The sequence below is a fragment of the Engraulis encrasicolus genome, chromosome 6 (genome assembly GCF_034702125.1).
Source record: "Engraulis encrasicolus isolate BLACKSEA-1 chromosome 6, IST_EnEncr_1.0, whole genome shotgun sequence".
Classification (NCBI taxonomy): domain Eukaryota; kingdom Metazoa; phylum Chordata; class Actinopteri; order Clupeiformes; family Engraulidae; genus Engraulis; species Engraulis encrasicolus.
The window spans coordinates 32,258,420-32,282,660 of record NC_085862.1 but is presented as its reverse complement, the minus strand read 5'-3'; the positions used below and the strand labels follow the sequence as shown (position 1 = coordinate 32,282,660).

General features: G+C 49.3%; 1 protein-coding gene across 1 annotated transcript in view; it reads right to left on the bottom strand.

Moving 5' to 3' along the window:
• sh3rf1 (SH3 domain containing ring finger 1) overlaps positions 1-24,241 on the bottom strand; it is a 92,231-nt gene that overhangs the window by 43,016 nt on the left and 24,974 nt on the right. The window contains exons 3-5 of the mRNA XM_063201303.1: positions 16,191-16,466; positions 13,371-13,466; positions 9,507-9,881 (exon numbers count right to left, since the gene is read on the bottom strand). Coding sequence (XP_063057373.1) covers positions 9,507-9,881; positions 13,371-13,466; positions 16,191-16,466 — 747 coding nt within the window. The remainder of the gene's footprint in view (positions 1-9,506; positions 9,882-13,370; positions 13,467-16,190; positions 16,467-24,241) is intronic.

Sequence of the window (24,241 nt, the reverse complement as noted above, 5' to 3'; positions counted from 1 at the left end):
CATCTGGCTTTGACTGGAAGGAGGAAGCATTCCCAGTGTGTGTAGGCTTACTGGAAGGGGCCATTGCAGTGCAGTCAGGCCAGGCACCCTTTCATGCGTCTCCACCTACCTCTCCCCTTTGTGGCTGAGGGCCAGACGGGCCACAAAGAGCACTAGCTAGCTCTGGCCTCATAGGCCCATAATCAGAAGGAAACTGTGCTGGAGGATAAAAAGGACGCCAGGGCGCAATCACAGGAAATCCCTCTGAAGGGGATCAGATTTCGGGTTTGGCTACGGACGGCTGGACTGTGCCAACCCCTCCTCCTTACATTTGCCATCATTTTGGTTGAAGTGCATCTCTCCGATTCTCATCTTATTGTGAAGTGTTGCAGGGTTTTTTTTCCAGCATACACTTTTTTTTCCCCTCTTTCCACTCCATTTATCCACCCTCCTCTCTTGCTTGCCCCATATATCGCTGAACCGAATCTCTTCAATTCCTTTTTATTTCTCTCTCCGTCTCCTCTCCTTCAACTCATTTCGTTTCCCACTCACGTGTAACCTCTTTCACACTCCAACTTAAAAAATGTGTGTAGTTTAAATTCGTCTCATCTCACTCGTTCATTCAACTTTTCCTCTGAAGTTGTCTCATCTCTCCATCTCTCTCATTCAGGTCTTCTCGATTTCTCTCCCTTGCTCATTCAATCCCTCCACTTTGATTTTCTCACTTTTTTTCTGTGGCCATCCAACTCATTCAGTTCTCTTTCTGAGAATCTCTCCGTTCTTCTTTCTTTACCCCTTGCTACCAAACCCCTCTCCTCTCATCTTTTTTTTCTCCTCTTCTGCTCTGTTCGGTTTCTTTTGTTCTCAAAGAGAATAAAGACAGTGGTCAGTGTGTGTGTGTGTGTGTGTGTGTGTGTGTGTGTGTGTGTGTGTGTGTGTGTGTGTGTGTGTGTGTGTGTGTGTGTGTGTGTGTGTGTGTGTGTGTGTGTGTGTGTGTGTGTGTGTGTGTGTGTGTGTGTGTGTGTGTGTGTGTGTGTGCGCGTGCATGTGTGTGTGTGTGTGTGTGTGCGCGCGCGTGTGTGTGTGTGTGTGTGTGTGTGTGTGTGTGTGTGTGTGTGTGTGTGTGTGTGTGTGTATGTGTGTGTTGGGCTCCCAGAATCCCCCAGATACCCACATCTAAAAGCATCAAGTGGAGGAGAGAGAAAAGAGACAAAAAAACCCTCAGAAAGAAAATACTCGTGAAGCAACAGAAAAAGACAGACAGAATGACAGTAAAAGTAAAAGGGATTTTGCGCTATGCTGCAGATGATGGTGGGTGGTTGTGCAGTGGCTGGTATGAAATGCCAAAGAGAAGACAAAAAAAACTGTCAGAAACGATATATAGCAAAGCAACTTTAGGGAGACACAGAGTGACAGTTAAAAAGTGAAAAGGGTTGGGGGCTAGACTAGTTATGTGTAATTGTGCGGTTGCTGGTATGGACCTCTCCAGCATCTCTTGCCCCTTTATGCCACAAGAGGTGTAATAAATATAATAAACACCATCATCCATAACCGCAGAAATCCCACCCCGCCAGAAGATCTGAGCCACGCAGATGGAGCAAGAGGGGGATCGTCTTACGGGCGTGAACAAACGCTTCTGCTCTTCAGACAGACGGCGTGTGGAGTGTCTGCCTTTTAATAGCGCTGTAATCATGGCTCCTTTTTTATCGCTCCAGTCAAACTCTTTTACTGATGAGGAACTGTTAAACACCCCCCTCCTCCTCTCCCTCCCTCCTCTCTGAATCGCTAGTGGGAGGGAGCCAACCCTCGAGTGTTAATAAAAACGACACAGTGTGTGTGTGTGTGTGTGTGTGTGTGTGTGTGTGTGTGTGTGTGTGTGTGTGTGTGTGTGTGTGTGTGTGTGTGTGTGTGTGTGTGTGTGTGTGTGTATATGTGTGTGTGTGTGTGTGTGGTCGCCATTCCTACCCAAAAGTTTATGGATTCTCATTTGTGTCCGATGCCCGAGGCTTTAGCATTGCAGCTAAGTCTCCACAGCAATACGCACTAGGTCTGCGCGCGTGTGTGCGTGTGTGTGTGTTTCAGAGACACAACAGCATCAGTGTGTATACAGTACAGTGCTCTTTATGCCTTTACTGCAGTCTGAAAATCATGTGTACACACACACACACGCACACACGCACACACGCACACCTGTACTTTTTAATGGTCTCTCTCTCACTGCCTACCCCCTCCGCATGAGGTACTGTACAGTAGGGCTTGACAGGAGCCACCTACACACTCACGACGTCGTGAGCACAGCACAGCACAGCACACAGCCCAAAATTCTAAATGAGAGCTGCAAAGTTCTATACGCAGCACACAAACAAATGACTACAGTCAGAGAGCCAAGAGTGTGTGTGTGTGTGTATGCGTGTGCGTGTGCGTGTGCGTGTGTGCATCGACCAAGCTCCACACTCTGCGCAACACTCCCCCATCAATCAGAGCTCCAGATGCAGAGGGAACAGGGGGGAGGATGATGGATGGTCACTCCAGGGGGGAGAGAAAGAGGGTGGCACCCAGACTCAGAGGAGTGTGGCTCAAGAGTGAAAGACTTATAGACTAAGTGTAGAGGAGAGAGAGAGGGGGAGAAAGAGAGAGAGAGAGACAAAGAGAGAGAGAGAGTGACAGAGAGAGAGAGAAAGTAAGAGAGAGAAAGTAAGAGAGAGAGAGAGAGAGAGACAAGAGAGCCAAAGAGAGAAAAAGACAGAAAACAGAAAAGAGAAAGAGAGAGGAAAAAAGAGAGAGCGAGAGAAAGGAGGGAAAAGGGCGAGGTGTGTGATGGTTATGGGGCTGGACTACTGCGGGCCGTCGACAGCGCGTCTGAGCTGATGTGTTCTGACACCTGGAGCTTACCGGAGCGCAGCAGGCAGGCCTGACACAAACAACCAGAGCAGCGCTCCCCCTCGGACACCACAGTGGGACCAGCAGGCCTCCTGTTCACCTCACCTGAAACTGCTACAGACAGATAGCCAAGCACATTGGCACAGATAGCCAAGCACTGATGATGGGCTCCATCACACACTTAGACAGAGACCAAGTCATGTGAAAACTGACTTAGAAGCTGACTCCTTGCCGTTCTGTCTGCCTGCCTGCCTGCCTGCCTGCCTGCCTGCCTGCCTGCCTGCCTGCCTGCCTGCCTGCCTGTCTGTCTGTCTGTCTGTCTGTCTGTCTGTCTGTCTGTCTGTCTGTCTGTCTGTCTGTCTGTCTGTCTCTTCCTCCCTCTCTCTCTCTCTCTCTCTCCCTCCATCTCCCTCCCCCCCGCTCTCTCCCTCTCCCTCACAAACACGCGTGCACACACTTCCCAAGCCCCCCATCCATTCATCAAACAGCTTGACATCCCCGTCACTCTGTTTCGCTGGCATGCGTCACTCCCTGTGCCCTTGTCTTTCTGTGTGTTCCACTGACAGACCCCCCCGAAAAACACCCCTCCTTGGAGGACCTCGGTGCTTGGTAACCGCCGGCAACAGCTGTGAGTGGTTGTCATTCCGAGCCTCTGAGGTTGCCGTGGAAACCACCAGCACTTGGCCGAAAGAGAGAGAGAGGGTGGTTTTTTTTTTCTCCTCTCCCATCCTCTCTTTTATGGTGTGGCTAAGAACATAGTCACGCATCCGTGATTTCAAACACTTGGACGGAGCCGCACCATGGTTAGAATGATGGGATAGGAATGAGAGGAGGGGGAGAGAGAGAGACGGAGAGAGAGAGAGAGAGAGAGAGAGAGAGAGAGAGAGAGAGAAAGAAAGGGAGAGCAGGAGAGAGACAGAGAGAGAGAGAGAGGGAGTCAGAGAGAAAGGGAGAGAGAGGGAGGAAGTCAAGGAGAAAGAAAGAGAGCGATAGACATGGAGTGTGAGTGGGCGAGAGAGTGGGGGAAAGAATGAAAAAGAAGGGAAGAAAGAAAAGTGAGAGGGTTTTTGGTAATTGCTGACAGAAGGGGAGAGTCAAAGCGGAGGAGGCCTGCTCTGGTCTGGTCCGGGGGGAAAACAAAACGTCTCATTCCAGTGACAATAACAAAGCCGCGGCCGATGGAGTGAGTCGACTGCGCCTGCCTTGGCTTCCAGCAGCCAGCTTAGCGAGGAGGGGACCCTCGTCTTTTTCTACTTCTCTCCATTTTTTTCTTTTCTCCATCCAAGTCTCTGCTCTTTCCATCTCTTTACACCCTCTCCCCTCGATTCCCCCCAAATCTATTTCCTATTCCAGCTGAGTGAGGGGACCCACGCCTTGTTCTGGTCTCCCTCTCTCTCTCTTTATCGACTTCCAAGTCTCTGCTCTCTCCATCTCTCCATCTCTTCACCCCTCTCCTCTCTTCTCCTCTCCTCCACCCCAATCAATTTTCCCTCAATTTATGCCAGTAACTCATCTCTTGTTTTCTCATTCAGTGGCTTTTGGAGAGCTCTAACGAGTCCTCTTTTTTTAATCTGCAAAGTCCAATTTTCTCCCTTCTGTCTGCTGGTTCCCACACTTTAACAGAGGGATCTGCTCTCTCCACCCTTGGACCTCATCCCTCCTCTCATTTCAACTCTGGGGCTTGGCTCTCCAACACACTGCCAGCTAAACACTCCTCCTACTCCTGCCAAGTGTGCAGATAAGATACAGCAATCAGGCCCCTTTTTCCTTCCTATTACATCCCATTTCTTCCTGCGTTTTGCTTCTATCTGTCCTGACTACCAGACACCACCTAACACACAGAGACAGGCACACAGAGATGCACACAGAGACACAGAGATGCACACAGAGACACACAGAGACACACAGAGACACACAGAGACACACAGAGACACACAGAGACACACAGAGACACACAGAGACACACAGAGACACACACACCCTAAAGCCATTTGAGGGCATTGCTTCCTAGACCACACTTGTCAGTGTTAACACCAGGCCTGTCAAGGAGCAGGAAGCAGTTCAGCGGAGCTCTTCCCCCTGTTGGTTATGTAACTGGGTAACCACTCTGACTGATGGCATGTAAAAGTTTGAGTGGGTTTTGGTGTTGAGGGGTGTGTGTGTGTGTGTGTGTGTGTGTGTGTGTGTGTGTGTGTGTGTGTGTGTGTGTGTGCGTGCGTGCGCGTGTGTGTGTATGCATGTATGCGTGTGCAACCCTGTGTGTGCATGTGTGCATGTGTGTATGTGCGTGTGTGCACGTGTGTCTAACTCTGTGTGTGCCTATGTGTGAGCCTGTGGGAGGCCTGGGAGCTTCTGTTACTTAAACACACACAAACAGAGCACGAGCAGAGGCGTAAACAGATAATAACGACGCCAGCGCAAAAATTCTCGTCTCGGGTCAACTGGTTTCATTTCCCAACTTCACCCCACAGTTGCTCCCTCCCATCTCCAACCAATCAACCCCACAGCCCGCCTTGGGGACTTCCAGAGCTGGTTTTACCAATAGACAAACTAGGCAATTGCCTAGGGCCCCACCAAAATCTGCACGCCGTATGGGACCGCCAATAGTCAGCCCTGTCATAGTAAATACCAGCAATATTCATTTAAAGCCCCCCAATCTAGATTTTGCCTAGGGTCCCAAGATGGCTAGATCCGCTGCTGGAGACTTCACTGAGGAGCACTGTTATCCCAAACACTCCTCACGTCCACACCACAGCACTCCAGTCAGAAGGAACCCTCCCTACAACACCATGGTGTTCTGGGTCAGGAACACTTGTCTCCCAAACACTCCCTATTTCAACACCAGGTCCTTTTCCACCACGGCATTCCAGCAGTAAGGAATACTCTTCCACAACACCCCCCCCCCCCCAAAAAAAAACAACAACTAGATTTTCAATGTACTCCCCTCCCACACCCTCCTCCTGCGTCGACCACCCCATCTCAGTCCTCAGAGTTCATTCCAGGCCACGACTATGGTGCTTTCTTACACTGTTGTTGAGGACAGAATATTATACATACATGCCTTCTAAGAAAAGCCCTTCACTTGTAGTCCTCTGTTTGTGACTAAGATGGCAGTGATGAGGTATTAGAGAAACACTCCCCCCTTCAGCACCATACTGATCAGGGTTAAACTCTCACCACATCCATGTGGTGTTCCAGTAGGTAACTGTCACATCCCAAACATTCCCTACTTCTCCACAATAACGCGTCAGTCAGGACCACTCCTATCCCAAACACGCTCCCATGCCTCCCCACCCCGATACTCACATTCCTGCAGCATCCACTGAAAAGCCACTGCTACTTCTTCCTTAGTGTTACTGAAGAGACATTACAGTGCCAACATTCCCTACATCAATACCATGGAATACCAGTCAGGAACAGTCATATCCCAAACATCTGTTGCTTCTCCACAATGACTCATAAGTCAGGTCTCCTTCTATGCCAAACGCTCTCCTTGCCTCCCCCACCACAGCCTCTGCTGATCCTCATCCCTCATCCCCAGCCACCTCAGAGGTCCCTCAAGGTCACAGTACTATTTCCTTACAGTGTTGCTGGGGAGAAGTTACTACATACATGGCTTCAAAGAAAAAGGATTAACTTGTTTTGGTGTGACTAGGTGGGCAGCAATAATGTGTTACAGGAAAGTCATTAAATTGGGTGCGTATGTGCCAAGCAGATGAATGACTTCACCACAGATGGCATAAAGTAGATGAACTGTATTTATTACATTTATTATATGTATTCATATACATATAAGATGGAGGTCATTGATAGAGAATCTATAGCAGATTTATTGAAACACGGCCCTCATTCAATGAGTTCTATTGAGATATTGTATGTGTGTCAATGTGTTAAAAGGAGAGAAGGCCTACTTTAATTACAGAGCAAGGACCGAAACTTTAACAGTTCAGTCAACATCTAAACCTTGAAACATTAAGCCCCTGATACCCAAGACTTACATTAATCCATGGTAGCAAATGAAAACAAATAAAGACTTATTACCAAAGTCTGCTTCACAAAGCCGTGGGTAGCGGCATAAGATCCACTTCAATTAAAGAATAATTACATAAGATTAGATTGTGGTGGGGTCTTGCGGTGTGTGTGTGTGCGTGCGCGCGTGTGCGTGCGTGAGCACATGTGTGTACGTGCGTGAGCGCATGTGTGCGCGTGTATGTGTGTGCACATGCATTTGTTTTGCTCCAAGCACTCGATTGGTATCCATGTTTGTTCAAGGCGAACAACAAAAAAGCGACTATAATTTCCACACACCCAAGTGGCGCAAGTAGAATTTTCAGCCACGGCCCTGCTGTACAGTACTTGTCTCAGGGTTGATGCACTTGAAAGTGCATTTCATAGCTGTGCTGCAATGAGCAATAATACGAAGAGGCAGAGAGCATTCATCACTGCTCTCACCACGCTATTATTTTGGAGGGTTCTCTCCTAGAGACAGTCTGGCTTGGAGGGTCCTGTGTGCATTTCCTGGTCCTCACAAATCCACTTTTCTAAGCTCTCAAACACAATGTGGTTTTCAAGCGAAGTGGTGTAGTAGAGGACAAAACAAGGGCGTAGGATGCTCGAAGGGGGCTACAAATAGGAGTGCAGAGAAACTGAGTTGACACAACAATCACAGGCAGTTGTTAAGGCATGTATGTATCGTAGGTGAGCCATGAGACTGGATATGCCCCCACTACACTGACTACAGTACGCCATGTATACCATATCGCTCTGATGCACAAATCCTATGTCATTAACGTTGCAAAACAAGATGATAAAATGTGCATTCCTCCCCACACGTCACGACAGAAGCAGCTGTGGGTTGTGCACTGATCCCCTTCTGCAAGTGAACGCTATGCTATGGCACATGCTTTACAGTACTCTGTGTGGGGACTACAAGCAGATAAGCAGCACGACTTCCCCGAGGGCTTACTGTTCTTTTGCTATTATAATGATGCTGGCTGACACAGCCAGGGAAAAAAGCAACCTTAGCAAAAAGCTCAGATTTATATTCCCGAAAACCACCTCAGCAATAACGGATGGCAGGAAAATAGTCTAGGGTTCAAAGTCATCGCTGCCTTATTGGTGATGATGGTGGTGCTGAACTGGAGAATAAACTTCACCTGTAAGCATTTAACATATTTGTGTCAGGTAAAGAGTGGGGCAAGAATACTCAGAGTTGTGGTTCATTGAGAAAGTGGCAAGATGTTGTCCTCACACAACCTTACCAACACATTAGTGCAGGTTGCTAAGGTTACAGTTTCCACTTGAGACACTTCATGTAGTCTAATGGAGCTAGAACACTCGCGGGTTGCTAGCTGATCAATAAACATTCTAACAAACATTTAAGGGTGTTCCCACTTGAAACAAAAGCGCTAAATAGACCCTCAATGAAGTGGTCCTTCACGTTCAATGAATAATAGAGCGCTTAGCCGTTTCTCAATTCACCCCCAGGGATTGGCAAGTATTCTGAATTATTTGAATCTGATAAAACATGTTGATCGAGCTCGAGCCGCTGTTGTTCCACTGGCAAATGTTTCTCAATGCGGGCTCAAATGGGGCACCATATGACAATGCATATTTCTTTCAATTCTCTCCAATTCTTCTGCTTGATTGCTATTCTGTTCTACATCTTTATTCCCCATCTGCCACATATCCTCGAGCAGAATAGATCTCTCTTCTAGTGTTCGCCGCTGCTCAATATTAGTTCTCTTTTCAAGTAGAGTTTTCTCTGCTGCTATGACCCGTGTCCTTGCCTTGAGGGGCTCCGTGCTGCACCTGAGGCTATATCATCTCTCCTACTGCTGCTACTGCTGCTGCTGCTGCTGCTGCCTGCACAATGGAGTGTAGGAGGAGGAGACGGGACTGTAACCAAACAGAGACATTTTGTGAACTTGAGTGTGTTACTAGTGCCTCTTTTTTGTGGCAAGAACTCAGTGGAGAGGTTGTTAAGGCCCTTGGGGGGAGTTTGGGTGGGGGTTACTGACAGGTGAGGAGGGCAGGGCAGAGGATGGGTGCCCTGGGAGGGGGAGAGGAAGGGGGTTCACCTGGGGGTGTGTATTGGGTGTTCTCACCTGAGGGTTGGGATAGGTAGAAGGTGTGTCTTCATTCCTCAAGGGCTAGACTAGAGGATGGAGGATGTTTGAGTCGTAAAGTATTCAACCTAGTTAGGTTTGGGTTGTAGTTCCACCCAGCAGTTAAAGGGACACTGTAGGGCACTGTAGGTGCACTGAAGGGCAGGCCTCCAATGAGCTCCCCAATGAAAGATAGAAGGAGGATAGGTGGGAGAGCAGGATGGTAGGTGTGGGTTTTTTTCACATAGAAATTAGTGGGGAGAGAGAGAGACGGGGAAGGATGACCCGGGCCGGAATCGAACCTGGGTCGCCAGTGTTGTAACCCAGTGCCCTACCGTTAGGCCACAGTAGGGCCGTTGACGTATTTTCTTACCTGCGAAGGTGCGCTGGAGGACAGTCCTCCGCTCAGTTCCCTGATAGAGAGTATGTGAAAGGTTTGGGTTTTCTTACCTGTGAGGGTGCACTGAAGAACTGAGCTTCCAAATGAGAGAAAGGAGGAAGATGCATGGGAGAGCCGGATGGTTTGCATGTTTTTCTTACCTGTGAAGGTGCGCTGGAGGACAGACCTCCACTGAGCTCCCCGATGCGCGCGGCGGCCGTGGGGTTGCTGGAGCTAATGAGCACGGGCCCGCTGATCTCCATGGAGTGGCGCTGTGGAGGTGGGGCCAGGCACGGCTTGTGTGACATGGTCAGCGAGGTGAAGGAGTGGCGCTTCTTGCTGTTCTTCTTCTCGCCGCCGGGCTTCTGCACGCCGTTGGCCTGGGGGAAGCCTGGGATGGCGGCAGAGGAGGAGGACGACGAGGGGGCGGAGGAGGAAGAGGAGGAGGAAGAGGAGGGACCCTCGCCTGCGCAGTCTCCGCTGCTGCCATCCGAGGGCTTGTCCAGCTCGATCAGCTGACGGGCGGCAGTGTTGAACTACAGGACAGGAGGGGAGAACAAGAGTGGGCATCAGAGAGAGTGTTTGAGTGTGTGACTAAATCCAAAATCAAAAGACAAAGTTTGATGAGGAATGAAAGTTTGATGAAAGCATGTATAATGCAGTTACAGAGGAGGTTGAAATTTTCTTCCTTTGATTCACATCAAAAACAGTTTTTAAAATAATTACAAAGTGACTGAACTCCCTGACAGGCAAAGAAACGCTGAAGGTAAAAGGAAGAGGAAAAGGAAGAAGGGGCTAACTGAATAAAGGAAGAAGCATTTGCAGAGCTGTACAAAAAGAGATAAAGAAAGTGAGAGAAAATAATGAGAGACAGAAACAGAGAGGTCAGAGAGAGAGAGAGAGAGAGAGAGAGAGAGAGAGAGAGAGAGAGAGAGAGAGAGAGAGAGAGAGAGAGAGAAAGCAGACAAGAAAAAGTAGAGAAGAGACAGCGAGTCAGCGAGAGAAGAAAGAAAATGGTGCAAGAAAGAAAGCACACCTCAGTATTCTGCGCGGCTTTCTCAGCGAGATGCTCGGCATTAATGTGCAGCACAGGGGGGGGAATAGAACAAGAGAGCGGAGGCAGAAGGGGCTTGTCGTCTCTTTCATGTGCGAAGCCAAAAATCAAAGCGAAAGACTAAAAAGGGATTGAGCTAATGATAGGGGGAGCGAGAACGACGTGACACAAATCGCCTACAGCTGCAGGCTACCTCTGTGTACCCCCCCCTCCCACACTCACCACCAAACTTCACTCCTACACCCACACAACCACCCACCCCCCCTCACAGCCCCCTCGCTGTTTCGACAGCCACACAACACTTTTCAGTCAAGGCAGAACCATGCGTTTGGGTTCAACTGCAGTTCTCAGGGCACTGTCAGTAAACTCTACATCCGCCAACGCTCAAGCACTGATGCGAAAAAATAAAAAAGTAAAAACGTCCACCACATGGACCACTGCTAATGATTGGGTCTGGGTTCACAAGCTGTGGGGAAACAGAAAAACAGAAAATGCACCACTGCATTCTGCATTATTATTATCGGATATGTCATATTGCACACTTTGGGGGTCTTAGTGTGGTGGAGAAATACACACACAATAATTAGTGAGTCATGGAGGATGGTGGCAAAGGCTTAACACAATACACCACACTGTTCAAATCTACTCAGGGGTGAACAACGCAGGGTGGGGGGGGTGGGGGGGGGGGTTGTCAGTGGCCTGCTTAAAGCAGTCAAACACGCACCATGGGTGTGGAAATTGGGAGGCATTAAGCAATTCACCGTCGCACCAGGCAAAAGATTTCAAACCTGACGACAAGCAATTTGTAATGTGCGTCACCCCGCCAATTCAGGCGCCATCTAAATTTAAAAGTGCTGTTTTTCTTTTGCAAAAGTGCACAGCAGAAAGTGTAGAAAATGGCACTGCTGTTGCTCTCAATCACGTTTTTTCTCTTTCTTCCCGTCTCTTTCTCTTGCTGACACACTCCTTCATTCTCTCTCTCAGTCTCTTTCTTCATGCCTTTCTTTCTGACTATCTCCATCATTCTTTCTCTTCCTCTCTCTCGCTCTTCCTCCTTGCCTCTGTCTCTCTTCTGCTGTCGCTCCCCTCTCCACAGATGTCACTTCTGTTCTGATGTCAGTGAATCTGCACCCGGCCCCTCACCGAGGCATTCAGGTGGAAAATGCCTGGCACTGGCGTAAATTGCCATGTCTTTTCTCAGCCACCCTTGCAATGCGCGCACGCACGCACGCACGCACGCACGCGCGCACGCACGCACGCACGCACGCACGCGCACACACACACACATCTGTATGACAAGTGTGCAATGCCAAAAACACTTTCAGCCCCCTCCCCACAGCAGCAGCCATTTCCACAGCAGGTAGTTCAGACAGCCGTGCCGCGTGAGCGTATGCCATTTCTCTGTAATTTCACCACATGCTTCTAAAAGATGCTCTTTGGGCTACATTAGCGTCTTGTGTGCAGATGACGGGTCGCAGACAGGAGGCGGGGACGGACCTACAAATAAGACGAGCACACTACACAGCCTTGCACTCCCTTCTGGGGTGATGCAGTGAACGGAGGAAGCTTTTTGTTTGGCTTTTTGAAAAGGTTGAGAGGGAGAAATGTGGAGTCTGTATGTAAGAGTGGGAGGCTGAAAAAATAGAAGGAAAGAGTTGTGCTGCGAGACACAAAGATGTTGAGATATACAGTAGAGTGTATGAAGGTAGATTGAAGGATGGAGATAAACGAATAGAAAGAGACAGAGGGACAGTGAGGAAGGATGCGAGCATCCTTTATTTAACCAGGAAGTCCCTTTGAGTTAGACCAACTCGTCTTCCATGGACACCTACTGTATGTCTATGTGACGGGAAAGAAAGACACATGTTTATATGGGGTGATAAGTCATTAATGGGAGAGAGAGCGGTGTGTGTGTGTGTGTGTGTGTGTGTGTGTGTGTGTGTGTGTGTGTGTGTGTGTGTGTGTGTGTCTAGGACAGACAGACCGACCGACCGTTTATATGAAGGACTGGCTAGTGGGAGTGGGTGAGAGGATGTGTGTGTGTGTATATGTGAAGGGGGAAAGGTGGACACAAAGTTTATTTGAAGGAGGATGTGGTTATGATATACATATGTGTATGAGTGGGCGACAAACAGACACAGAGTTTATATGAAGGAGAGAGTTAGCAGGAGCGAGAGACAAGGAGCGAGAAAGAGAGAGAGAGAGAGAGAGCGCGAGAGAGAGAGAGCGAGAGAGAGAGCGCGAGAGAGAGAGCGCGAGAGAGAGAGAGAGAGAGAGAGTAAGAGAGAAAGAGGTAGAGAGAGAGAGAGAGAGAGAGAGAGAGAGAGAGAGAGAGAGAGAGAGAGGGAGAGGGAGAGAAAGAGGGAGAGAAAGAGAGAGAGAGAGAAAGAGAGTAGGAAAAGGCCCCCACCTCATGCATCATTCTCTCTCTTTCTCTCTCTCTAAGTGCCATTTGTGATGATGAGCCCTATTTCCTGCCTGCCTGCCTGCCTGCCTGCCCACCGGCCCTCTGCTCCACACTGGCAGGCCACCACCACCGCTGCCTCTGTCAGGGCCACAGGTGCACCCTATAAATACCATCCAGCCAGACCTTGGAGGCAAACGCAGGGCTGCCCGCCAGACCAGACCAGACAGACAGACCTCACTGGTGCTGGGTACCGAGCGGCGCGGCGGGTGAAAAGACGGGCAGCGCGGGCCGTGTCAAAAGCGCCTATTTCAGACAGCACTTACCGAGAAAGAAAGAAAGAAAGAGGCTTTCTGAGATGCTTCTCAAGAACAGGGGGAAAAAGTAAAGCGCAGACAGTCTCTTGAAACCTGCTGTCTAGCTTTCTAGTTGTCTGACCTTTTAACGGCTGTGCAACTGCAGTGGGTGTGGAACAAGTTGATTTGCTTCAAAGACGGGAAAGAAGAGGGGGGGGGAGAAGGAGTGTTAATTCAATGTTTGTTGTTTGAGCTTGTTATTTGAGCTCACCTCCACATATGAGATGGGGAAGATGCCAATCTTATCGCCCAGCATCCCCTCTGCCCAGTTCTCATCCACACGGCGAATCACAGTCAGAACATCATCCTGTGAGAGAGAGAGAGAGAGAGAGAGAGAGAGAGAGAGAGAGAGAGAGAGAGAGAAAAGTAGCAAGACAGAAATAGAGAGAGAAAAAGAGCAAACAGAGAGAAGGTGTGCAGAGGAAGAGAAAGAAAGCCAGAGAGAGAGAGAGGGAGACCGTTAACAGTTAGAATCCTTGTTACTGGGCAGAACATCATTAAAAATGCTAAACGGAGACATATCGTGCTCTTTAACCAAACAGACTGAGGCAAATGTAATATATTTTAATAAAAGACAGGAGCAAAGGATGAATGACTAAAGAGGAGGGGAGAGGGGGGAGCGTGTGGCACGGTTCCATGTAATATCTTCGACGGATTCTCATTTCTTTTCCATTTGCTCTTTTGTGCTTAATAGGCAGAACTAGAAGAAATATAGCAAATTCAAGAAAATGTCCCAGTAGTAAGCCATAGCTATGCTAATATCCAGCCCCTCTGAGGGAAGAGCGGGCTGTACCTCAACAAAGAGAAAGAGGAAGATGGAAGAGGCAAAGTCATAGTGGGACTTAAAATTTGGCCAGTTGGTCCCTTTATAATCACAACTTCTCTTTGCTTTTAATTTTCTGTGCTGAAGGAAGAACAACAACTTGATTGTATTTGTGCGAGACCAAAAAAGGCAAGCGCTAATGTGATTGCTAAACAGCCGCCCACGCCTTGCAAATGGCAGATTAGGCAGCAGTCGCGACAGCATTGGGGATTGCTCCCTGTCCCTTATGAGACTCCTACTGTATGAGAGCATTGTAATACTCGCATACTAACTTGTCTGATACACTAGAACTAGAACAGGAAACATAACTTAAAACTTAATTCTTTTTCAATTACCCGGAACACATGTAAATTTATATTCAACAGGGATGCAAACAATAGCATTTGTAAAGCAGGTACGAAAAACACGATGGAAATAACGCGGCAACAGCTTTTGCAAGAAACAGATTACAAAGAATGAGAACTGCTCAAGTGTACAACAGGCAAGGTTCTGTGTGCTGTGTGAGGGTGTCAGAGCCTTGCTGCTGGTGGCAGTGTTAGCCGAGCCCTCGTCGTGAAGTGACAAGAGAGAAGTGCGCTGGAGTGAGAGCAGGCTATTCTTGGTAGGAGCGTGGGTGTGTGTCAATGAGAACAATCTCCCGCCTCTTCATCACACACACACACACATACACATACACGCGCACACACACGCATGCACATCATGCACACACATCATACTCATACGCGCACATCACACACAAGCACGCACGCACGCGCGCACACACACCAGTGCTCATGGTGACACCCACACACTCGTGGTTGAACCACAAGCCTCTGAGGCGCTCCTCTATCTGAGAGGAACGGTGAGATCCTGAGGGTCAAGGGCAACATGAGGACTCTCAGGATCATCACAACCTGCCATCAGTGAGACACTCTAGGGTTTTGGTTAGCCACGTGTCTTTCCCTGAAACAATGAGAAGATGACTTGTCTAACATCTTGTCGAGATGATGGTTGGGTTTTAGACCTGGAGCACCTAAGCATCATCATTATCTACCTCACAGTGGTGAGACCATGCACTCCTTGACCCTCAGGAAAGCCATAGCTAGCCATCTGTGAGACACTTTGGGGCTTCGGTTAGCCACGTGTAGAAGGTGCAGGCTTTCCCTGAAACAGTCTGATGACGACAATGAGAACATAAAGTCTAACATCTTGTTGAGATGATGGAGGGGGTTTTATACCTGGAGCACCTAAGTATCATCATTATCTACCTCACAGTGGTGAGACCATGCTCTCCTTGACCCTCAGGAAAGCCAGAGCTAGCCATCTGTGAGACACTTTGGGGCTTCGGTTAGCCACGTGTAGAAGGCACAGGCTTTCCCTGAAACAGTCAGATGACGATGTGTCTGGCGTTAAACCGTCAGGCTTTAGAGCCTAGACGACAGCACCAAGGCATTAATTTACAGGAACCGTGATGGTCCGGTAAGAACACATATTCCGTGCCAGGCCATCTACAGCAACAAGGCATTCATTTACAGGAACAGTGAGATCAGGACACTGGCTCTCCTTGATCCTCAGGGAAGTCATAACTAGCCATCAGTGTGAGACTTTGGTGCTTGGTATGTGGTGAAGATCATGTGTCTAGCACCTTCTAGTCAGGGGTGGGGAACCTATGTTTCAAGGGCCGGTTACGGACGTTTTATCTGGCCCCCAATATAATCTTAATGTTATTATGCAGCTTCACAATGTGACATTTTGTAAGGGAATCATAGAAATTACATTTGCAATACAATGAAGTTTTATTAAGGGGACCTAGAGAAGGTGGGGTCTGTTTTAAAAGGTGGCTGCCTTTCATATAGGTCTACAGTCCAGGGGAAACCTGGCAATCTGCGACACAATAGGTCAGCCACATGTAGAGGACACAAGCTTTCCCTGAAACAATGGGAGGATGGCTCATTTTAGAATCATATTTTGAAGATATCCAAGGCACCCTTTCTCGTCGTTAAAAAGCGTTTGAGCGTTTCATTATAGAACACATGAAATTGCCAACATGTTTCGGCCTTCAATGGCCTTTATCAGGACTTTAAGAGTTATTGGCACATTTAAAAGCATATTGGCATCGCACAGAACATCCATCATGATATTTTTAGACCTGAAACCACTTGGTCACTATATGGTCAGTTGGCTGGCTGGCCGCCCTGACTGACTAGCAGCATTTGACCTCTCTCTGACCTTGGAGAAGGGCAGGCAGTCCTTGTCGGCCTCCTTGTCCTTGAGCTCAAAGTCGTAGAGGGCCTTGCACTGCGGCGGCGGCTGCGGCAGCGGCTTGATGACCTGCACAAAGTTGGTGGGGAAGAAGCCGTGCACGCCGCCCATCTCCCCGTGGTACCAGTTCTCGTCCACCTGCCGGCGCAGGATGATGATGTCGCCCTTGGCGAACTTGAGGTCGCCGGGCTCCTTGCCGTCGTAGTTGTACAGGGCCTTGGCGCACGGCAGCTGCGGGATGCCCTGGAGTGTTGAGGAATGGATAGAAGGGTGGAAGGATGGAGGGATGAGGGGTGATGGGAGAGAGGGGGTTGGAGGGAGATGTAGAAAGAGTGAAAGTGAGAAAGAGTGAGAGAGAGAAGGGATGGAGAAAGAGAGAGAGAGAGGGACAAGAGGTCAGTCTTGGTCAGAAATAGCAACGAAAAGTCATGGATAATGCAACAGTTGCAGCAGCACTCAAAGTACATTCATATTTCAAAACCAGATGGAAGTGCCGTGGCATATACTGGGACATAGAAACCATTCCACAAGCATATCCATGCTTGTGCACACACACAGACACGCACATGCACACGTCTCAACTCCTAAAAAAAGGAATAAATAAATAATCTCCTCACTGCAAGTCATGCTCACAGCAGCAGTAGAGGATAAAGCCCAAACAACTCATTAAAACTCCCTGACAATCATGCACTCTCCTCTCTCACACTCCCTAGGACCCGAAAAAAAAAAAAAAACCTCTCTACGGTTCAGTTCAACACGCTTGTCAGCCTGCCAGCCTTTTTGATTGCCATCAGTCTTTGAAGAGAGGAGAGGAGAGGAGAGGAGAGGAGAGGAGAGGAGAGGAGAGGAGAGGAGAGGAGAGGAGAGGAGAGGAGAGGAGAGGAGAGGAGAGGAGAGGAGCTCCAGCCTAATTCACCTTGTTGTGAAGGAAGGCAGCGTCATGTCAATCCCGGGCTGAGAGACATCCACACTGGATCTGCTCCAGACTGCAGACTCTGAGGGGCTTGTTTGTTTATATGGTTCATGGGCTGTCAATCTCCCTCCCTCTCTTCTCTTCTTTTTGCCTCGTCAGGTTATGCTGCAAGTGTTGTGCACTAGTCTGGGAGGCCCAATCAGATGAGCTTGGTCGATATGTCAGTATGTGTGAAGCAGCCATTTTTTTTTACCCAGCAGGCCCTCCGAACACCACAAAACTAAAATCTCCCAGAATGCCACAGTGTGGACTGACTGACACCCTATACACTATCACCGCAATTCTTTTAGCCAGCAGCTGACCTCCATCTGCCTGCCTTCACTATTCCACCCACCACCCCACCCCGAACACCACAACAAAATCTCCCAGAACATCGCAGCGAGGAGGACGGCCGGGCTGGGACGGGACACCCTTCCTTCTCGGGGGGCCCACAAAGCCTTGGGGCCGGGCCCATTTATCTCCGCCGTACTGGGCTTTGTGGTCCCGAACCCAGTCGTCTGGAGCCCCTGAAAGGCCCATTCAAGGCCTGACAATGACCCCGCGAGCAAAAGGGGTGGTGGGGTGGTGGTGACGGGGGGACGGGACAGGGGTACAGTGGGGGTCCAAACACCATTCAATAACCCCATGAGCATAAGTGGGGGTGCAGGGGGGTGGCAGAGGCAGGGGAGGGAGAGGCAGGGGAGGAGGAGGAGGAGGAGGGAGAGACAGGGGTACAGTGGGGGTCCACCAGCATTCAATGAGGCCCTTTCAGAGGCCCTCTCTAGAGAAGCAGGGGTTGGGGGTGTGGTATGGTGTTGAGACAAGACGGCCCGAAAGCTGCTTCATGGACGAACAACCCCCCGATTCAGCCACATATCCTCAGCAGTGCTCGGAATCACAAGCACAAACCCCACTGACTTCAGACCCACAGGGACACAAGACCAGAAGCCAGAGGAAGATGGGGAGAGAGTTGTGGAGGGGGGTATACACAGACAGACAGACAGACACAGAGAGGACAAAGAGACTAGGAAAGACCGTGCACGCACACGCGCACACACACACACACGCGCACGCGCACACACGCGCACAAACACACACGCGCACAAACACAGCGCATGCACACACGCACACAAGACAACCCCCTGACACACAACGACTAATGACATTCACAGAAAAGAAAAATAGACGAGAAGTGTGTGTGCATGTGTGATTTGTGAAAGTGAAGTAAGTGAAAGTGGATTTAGGTACTGGAACAAATTAGCACCGAGAGAGAAAGGGATGGAGGGAGGGGGGGAAAGAGAGGGAAAGAGAGAGGAGAGGGAATAGAGGGGAAGAAGGAAGGAAGGAGAAGAAAGGGAGGAGAGAGAAGGTATTGGCACAGAGCAGCCATTAGACTCTAATGAAGCATTAAAAAGGCTCTGGGGAGAAATGCGCTCTGGAGTGAAGTGTGACTGAGCTCCCCTTTGCCTTTTCTTAACTTACATTCTTCAAACTGTCTCTTTCCCAGTACAGTGCCAGAACCACACACACACACACACACACACACACACACACACACACACACACACACACACACACACACACACACCAGCCACACACACACACCAGCCACACACACACACACACACACACACTCCAGCCACACACACACCAGCCACACACACACATACACCAACACACACCAACACACACACCAACACACACACCAACACACACATACCTGACTGCCAGACTAAGTCCAGACACACAGTGCTGTGTGGGTGAGGTGAGGTGGTGTTTTTTTCCCAAAGCCTCAGCCTCAATCCTTTGGCGCAGTCACTTCACCTCCCTTCCAAAAACTGTCCAGCTCACTCAAGACACACAAACCACACCAAACACACACGCACACACCTGACTCACAGTCACTCCAGACACACAAACCACACCACAAACACACTACAGACGCACACACACTAAACACACACACCTGACTCCCACTCCTCCTGTTGCTGACACCCTGACACCAACCCTAACAGAGGGCCTCTCTCTTTCACTCTCCACACACACACACACACGCACACTTTTTGGTTTGACTGAGCAATGAGGAAGGCAAATGGAATGGCAGGCAGACAGGCAGGCACACACATACACGAAAAGAAGAAACGCAAGAGGGAGGGAAAGGACGAAAGAAAGAAAGAGAGCTTGTGTGGGCTTCCGTCCCTGTCTCTTGAGTGGACATGTGTGTGTGTGTGTGTGTAGGGAGTGAGTAAGAGTGTGTGCATAATATGTGCGTGAGTGGATATGTGTGAGTAAGCGTGTGTATGTGTATGCGCATGTGTGTGTGTGTGTGAGTAACAGTGTGTATGTGTATGCGCATGTGTGTGTGTGTGTGTGTGAGTAACAGTGTGTATGTGTATGCGCATGTGTATGCGCGCGTGTGTGTGTGTGTGTGTGTGTGTGTGTGTGTGTGTGTGTGTGTGTGTGTGTGTGTGTGTGTGTGTGTGTGTGTGTGTGTGTGTGTGTGTGTGTGTGTGTGTGTGTGTGTGTAAGAGTGTGTATGTGTGTCTGGTCTGGATCTGGGCCTGGACTATGTTCCTTTCAAGCCCCTCCAGTCCAAACAGCGGTGCTGAGCGGAGCCTGTGAGCCTGCCTGCCTGCCTGCCTGCCTGCCTTTCTGCCTGCTTGCCTGCCTGGGAGTATATATGTGCAATGCGGAACATCTGAGGCCCCCAGTGCCAGGGTCGAAAAGTTTGAAGAGGAGAAAGACGAGGGGGAATGTTTAGGGCATTAAGGCTCAAACAAAATCCTCCAGTTTCCACACGCAGAGAGAGAGAGGGAGAGAGGGAGAGAGGGGGAGAGAGAGAGAGAGAGAGAGAGAGAGAGAGAGAGAGAGAGAGAGAGAGAGAGAGAGAGAGAGAGAGAGAGAGAGAGAGAGAGAGAGGGAAAGAAAGACAGACGCACAGAACCCTTTGAAACATTCTAAGTAGACCATCTCACGATACAGGCAAAAGCCCAAAAGTCTCCCCATTCTTCTCCAAACAAGCAAGAGCCTAACACAGACATCTGAGCTGCCTCAAACGCACGAACTAGGACACATGCTTTTGGCCACACAGCATACACCACAGATACATCACTTGCGGGCGTCCAAGTAAACGCAATACATGGTTCATTGCGAGAACAAATGCACTAAAAAACTGGTCCCTCAAAAAAAAAAAAAAAACGGGTCCTTGGTGATCCAAAGAACATTAAAATATCTCCATGGTTGGGAAAACCGCAGACTTTGTTCCCGTGTAAGTTCAGTTCAGGGAAGAGTTCCGCATGGATAGACAAAACCGCCAGAACAAAGGCAAATGTAGCAACTACGCAAACATTGAAGCTGAGGGGAGGAAGAAAGGGCCTTCAAAAAGTTTGTCATTTTGCCCAGTCAAGCATGGTGTAGTCATAACAGTGCCGATTGCTTTTATGTGTTTTTCTTTAATAGGAGGAAGCCAAGGATTTAAGTCGCCGGACAAAGGAGGTGTCGTCAATCTGGCAGTCTAAACTCGGTGTTGACAAAATATGCAGTTACTGCCTTTAGGGCTTTGTAGCGCAGCAGACGACCGCACTAGTGGCCACCCATCAATCATCATAAAAGCCACACCCTCCCCTGTCCTCTCCTCTCCTCTCCTCTACCAGACACCCCTCCACAAAACCCTCTCTCATACACACAAACACGTCATATACTTTACTTGGTTGTGTCCTCAGGCTGCATATTCAGTGCAAAAATGTTTGTTGATTCCAATATTGGTTGGAATATTCAGAAAATGTGGGTCTTAATGACTGTCATTAGGACCCACATTTTCTAAATATTCCAACCAATATTGGAACCAACACACATTTTGCAATGAGGATGCAGCCTGAGGATACAAGTAGGAAACATTTCATTTGCTCCAGATGAACATGTTTTCTCACACACACACATGCACGCACACACGCACACACACACTTAGCTGTTAACACAATGTGAAGACTAAAGAAGATCTCATAACAAAAAATGAAGTCCTTGGACACGCACACAGACACAAACATGACTAACCCCCACAACCTCCCACACATACTCCTCCTGCTGCCCCCTTCCCCTGTGTGGTGTGCAGTGGTGTGGTGTCTCTCCTGCCTCCCCAGGGAGCGGCGTGTAGCTACGGGGCTCAGCTGTGGCATCATGGCCTAGCTTATGGCATTAGCCACACTCATAATATGGGCCGCGATCAGATTGCAGCATCAAGCAAAAGGGGGGTAATCCAGCGTTTATCTGCCATAGAGCCATTAACACCCACCTCGCCACTAAGGAGCAGGGGGGGGGGCATTTATACATGTGCAATCACACACACACACACACACACACACACACACACACACACACACACACACACACACACACACACACACACACACACACACACACACACACACACACACACACACACACACACACACACACAAAATGAACACACTGTCATGCAAACGCAAACACACACCCACCCCCACACACACATATAAACAAACAGCCATAACAAAGTAAGTCACAGCTGAGGCAAAAAAGCAGACAGATGCACCTACTTATGCACATTGACTTAATATGCATATTCACATAGCACGCACACGCACGCACACACATGCACGCGCACACGCACACAATGTGAAGCTTAAGAAAAGCCCATGACAAATACTCAAAGCACTTAAAGACCTACTACCAATTTAATTTAAACTTTGAAGTAAAACTGTCAAGTTGGTTTAAAATGTGAACGTGTGTGTGTGTGTGTGTGTGTGTGTGTGTGTGTGTGTGTGTGTGTGTGTGTGTGTGTGTGTGTGTGTGTGTGTGTCCGCCCGTGCTCACTGAGGTGGACATTAATTAAGGAACAGGGGAATTAACTGAATTGAAGCAGAATGGATCTGTTTGTTCAGCAGGAAACAGTCACTTGGCTACAAGCCCACAGGTCAGCGGTTCTTTTACCCACCAAACCCCACGGCCCCGCTGACTCGGTGTGTGTGTGTGTGTGTGTGTGTGTGTGTGTGTTTTAGCAAATCCTTGTGCTCCCGATTCCTGGTTTATGGGGCTGTGAGCTGGGAGAACAGGGGAGGTTTGGAGAGGGGGAGGAGAGCCAGACGGGGGTCTGTCTGCACCCTCAGAGGGGGGCCGTCTGACTTACGACCGCCCTGCCTCACACACACACGCTCACACACACACACACACACTGCTGCCCTTCCACAAATACACATGAACACACGCACCCCTACCTACCCCCCACTCCCCAGACAATCTGCTGACAACATGGCCTCCCAGGAGACCCTATGAATACTGTACCCCTAAAGCACACACGCTGGCGTGAACACATGCACGTACAACCATATATACACACAACCACACACACACACACACACACACGGCAGCTCGTCCTCATTAAGGCCGTCTTTGTGTCAATGTAAGGCCCAGGAGGGGATGCAGTTGGCCATGTGGGGGGGACGAGGAGAGGAGAGAAGGGGAGAGGGGGTGATCATGGTGGGGCCCATCTTGTTTTCATTAGAGTGCCATTACCCCAAATTGGTTCTTAATGGCCCCGTTTATGGTTGCCCTGGTGCAGGCCGAGTGGGCTGTTTTTGGGGGGGTATGGATGGACTCGATGGCGCTCGTGTGCGTGTGTGTATGAGTGAGTATGTATGTGTGAGCATGTGTGGTTGCATGCGCGCGCGTGCGTGTGTGGGTGTTGTGAAAGGGCTTAGAATGCTGTGAGCCGTGCGTTAATGGGCCACTGACGCCACATCCCTTTGCAGTTGCATTGGCACAAATGAGCGATAACCAAGTCAGAAATCAACCTACAGAATCAACAGCACGGCAGTCCAGTCAGCGGTGAGTCAACAGCACAGAAAAAAGAAGAAAATTCCCAGAGTGCGGTAACGAGGGGCCCTGAAGCGTCAACTAACCTCCCATGACCCCCCCCCCACACACACACACACACACACACCTCCTCTCTCCTCTCCTCCCTTGTGCCACCACAGTTATAGACCCACAGATACACGCACATGCAAACAAGACAATCACATTATCCATGCTGCTAACGTGCTAATACTGTGGACAGACTGTAAACACAGAGAGAGAGAGAGAGAGAGAGAGAGAGAGAGCAAGAGAGAAGGAGTGAGAGTGAGAGTGAGAAAGCAAATGAGAGAGCAAGAAAACAAGGCGAGCGACCGAAAGATGACAGGCTATACTACATATATGTGGCCAGAGGCCTCCACTGCCTGAGTCACCTCTCACCCAGAGAATGGGAGTGCAGTGCGAGGGAGCGGACATGATGCATTATAGGGGGGGTAGGGATGGGGTTAGGCCAGGAGGGGTCTGGCATACCACTGCTGTCTCAGAATGCAGGACGATGGAGTAGAGCTGCCCTGGAATGCTAGCCAGCAGCTCGCTCAAAAGAGCTTCGCTTTAGGCAACAGGACTTCTTTTTTAGGGGATTTCAGACATTTGGTCTATTCTATGAAGATACTTCTCCAGTTGTAAATCTGATGTGGAAATGTGAATGTCTCTGGAGAGTGGTCCAATAAACCACCACACCTGACCTCTTTTCACATGACTAGCTGCTCATTTCAACCTCTTCAACCGTGGCTACAAAGAGCACATGGTCAAAAAACAACAACAAGCAAGCGAGCGCATGTTCATGAGCTTGGTTTGCACAGCAGCAGCCACCTGCGACAGCCCTGTTTTTCCCCACTATTGTCCTCTCAGGGCGCATTCAGACTAGGGGTCGACCGATACAGGTTTTTTTAATGGCCGATGCGATAACGATTTTTTTTCCATCACCCTTGGCCAATACCCGATTTTCGATACCCGATATTTGCGGCTGATATGGGTTAAAAAAAGGTTAAAAACTGCAATGCAATGCAAACCAAACAAAATTGTGTTTTTCTCTGTGAACCTGTGACGACAACACAGACGTCAGCATGTTCATCCGGGTAACAATACGGAAAAGTTCAGAGCCTGATGCGGGCACAGGCTCTGTTCTGGTTCAGTGTCAGAATAGAGATCCGTAGATCTCAAGGTCTTGACGTAGCAC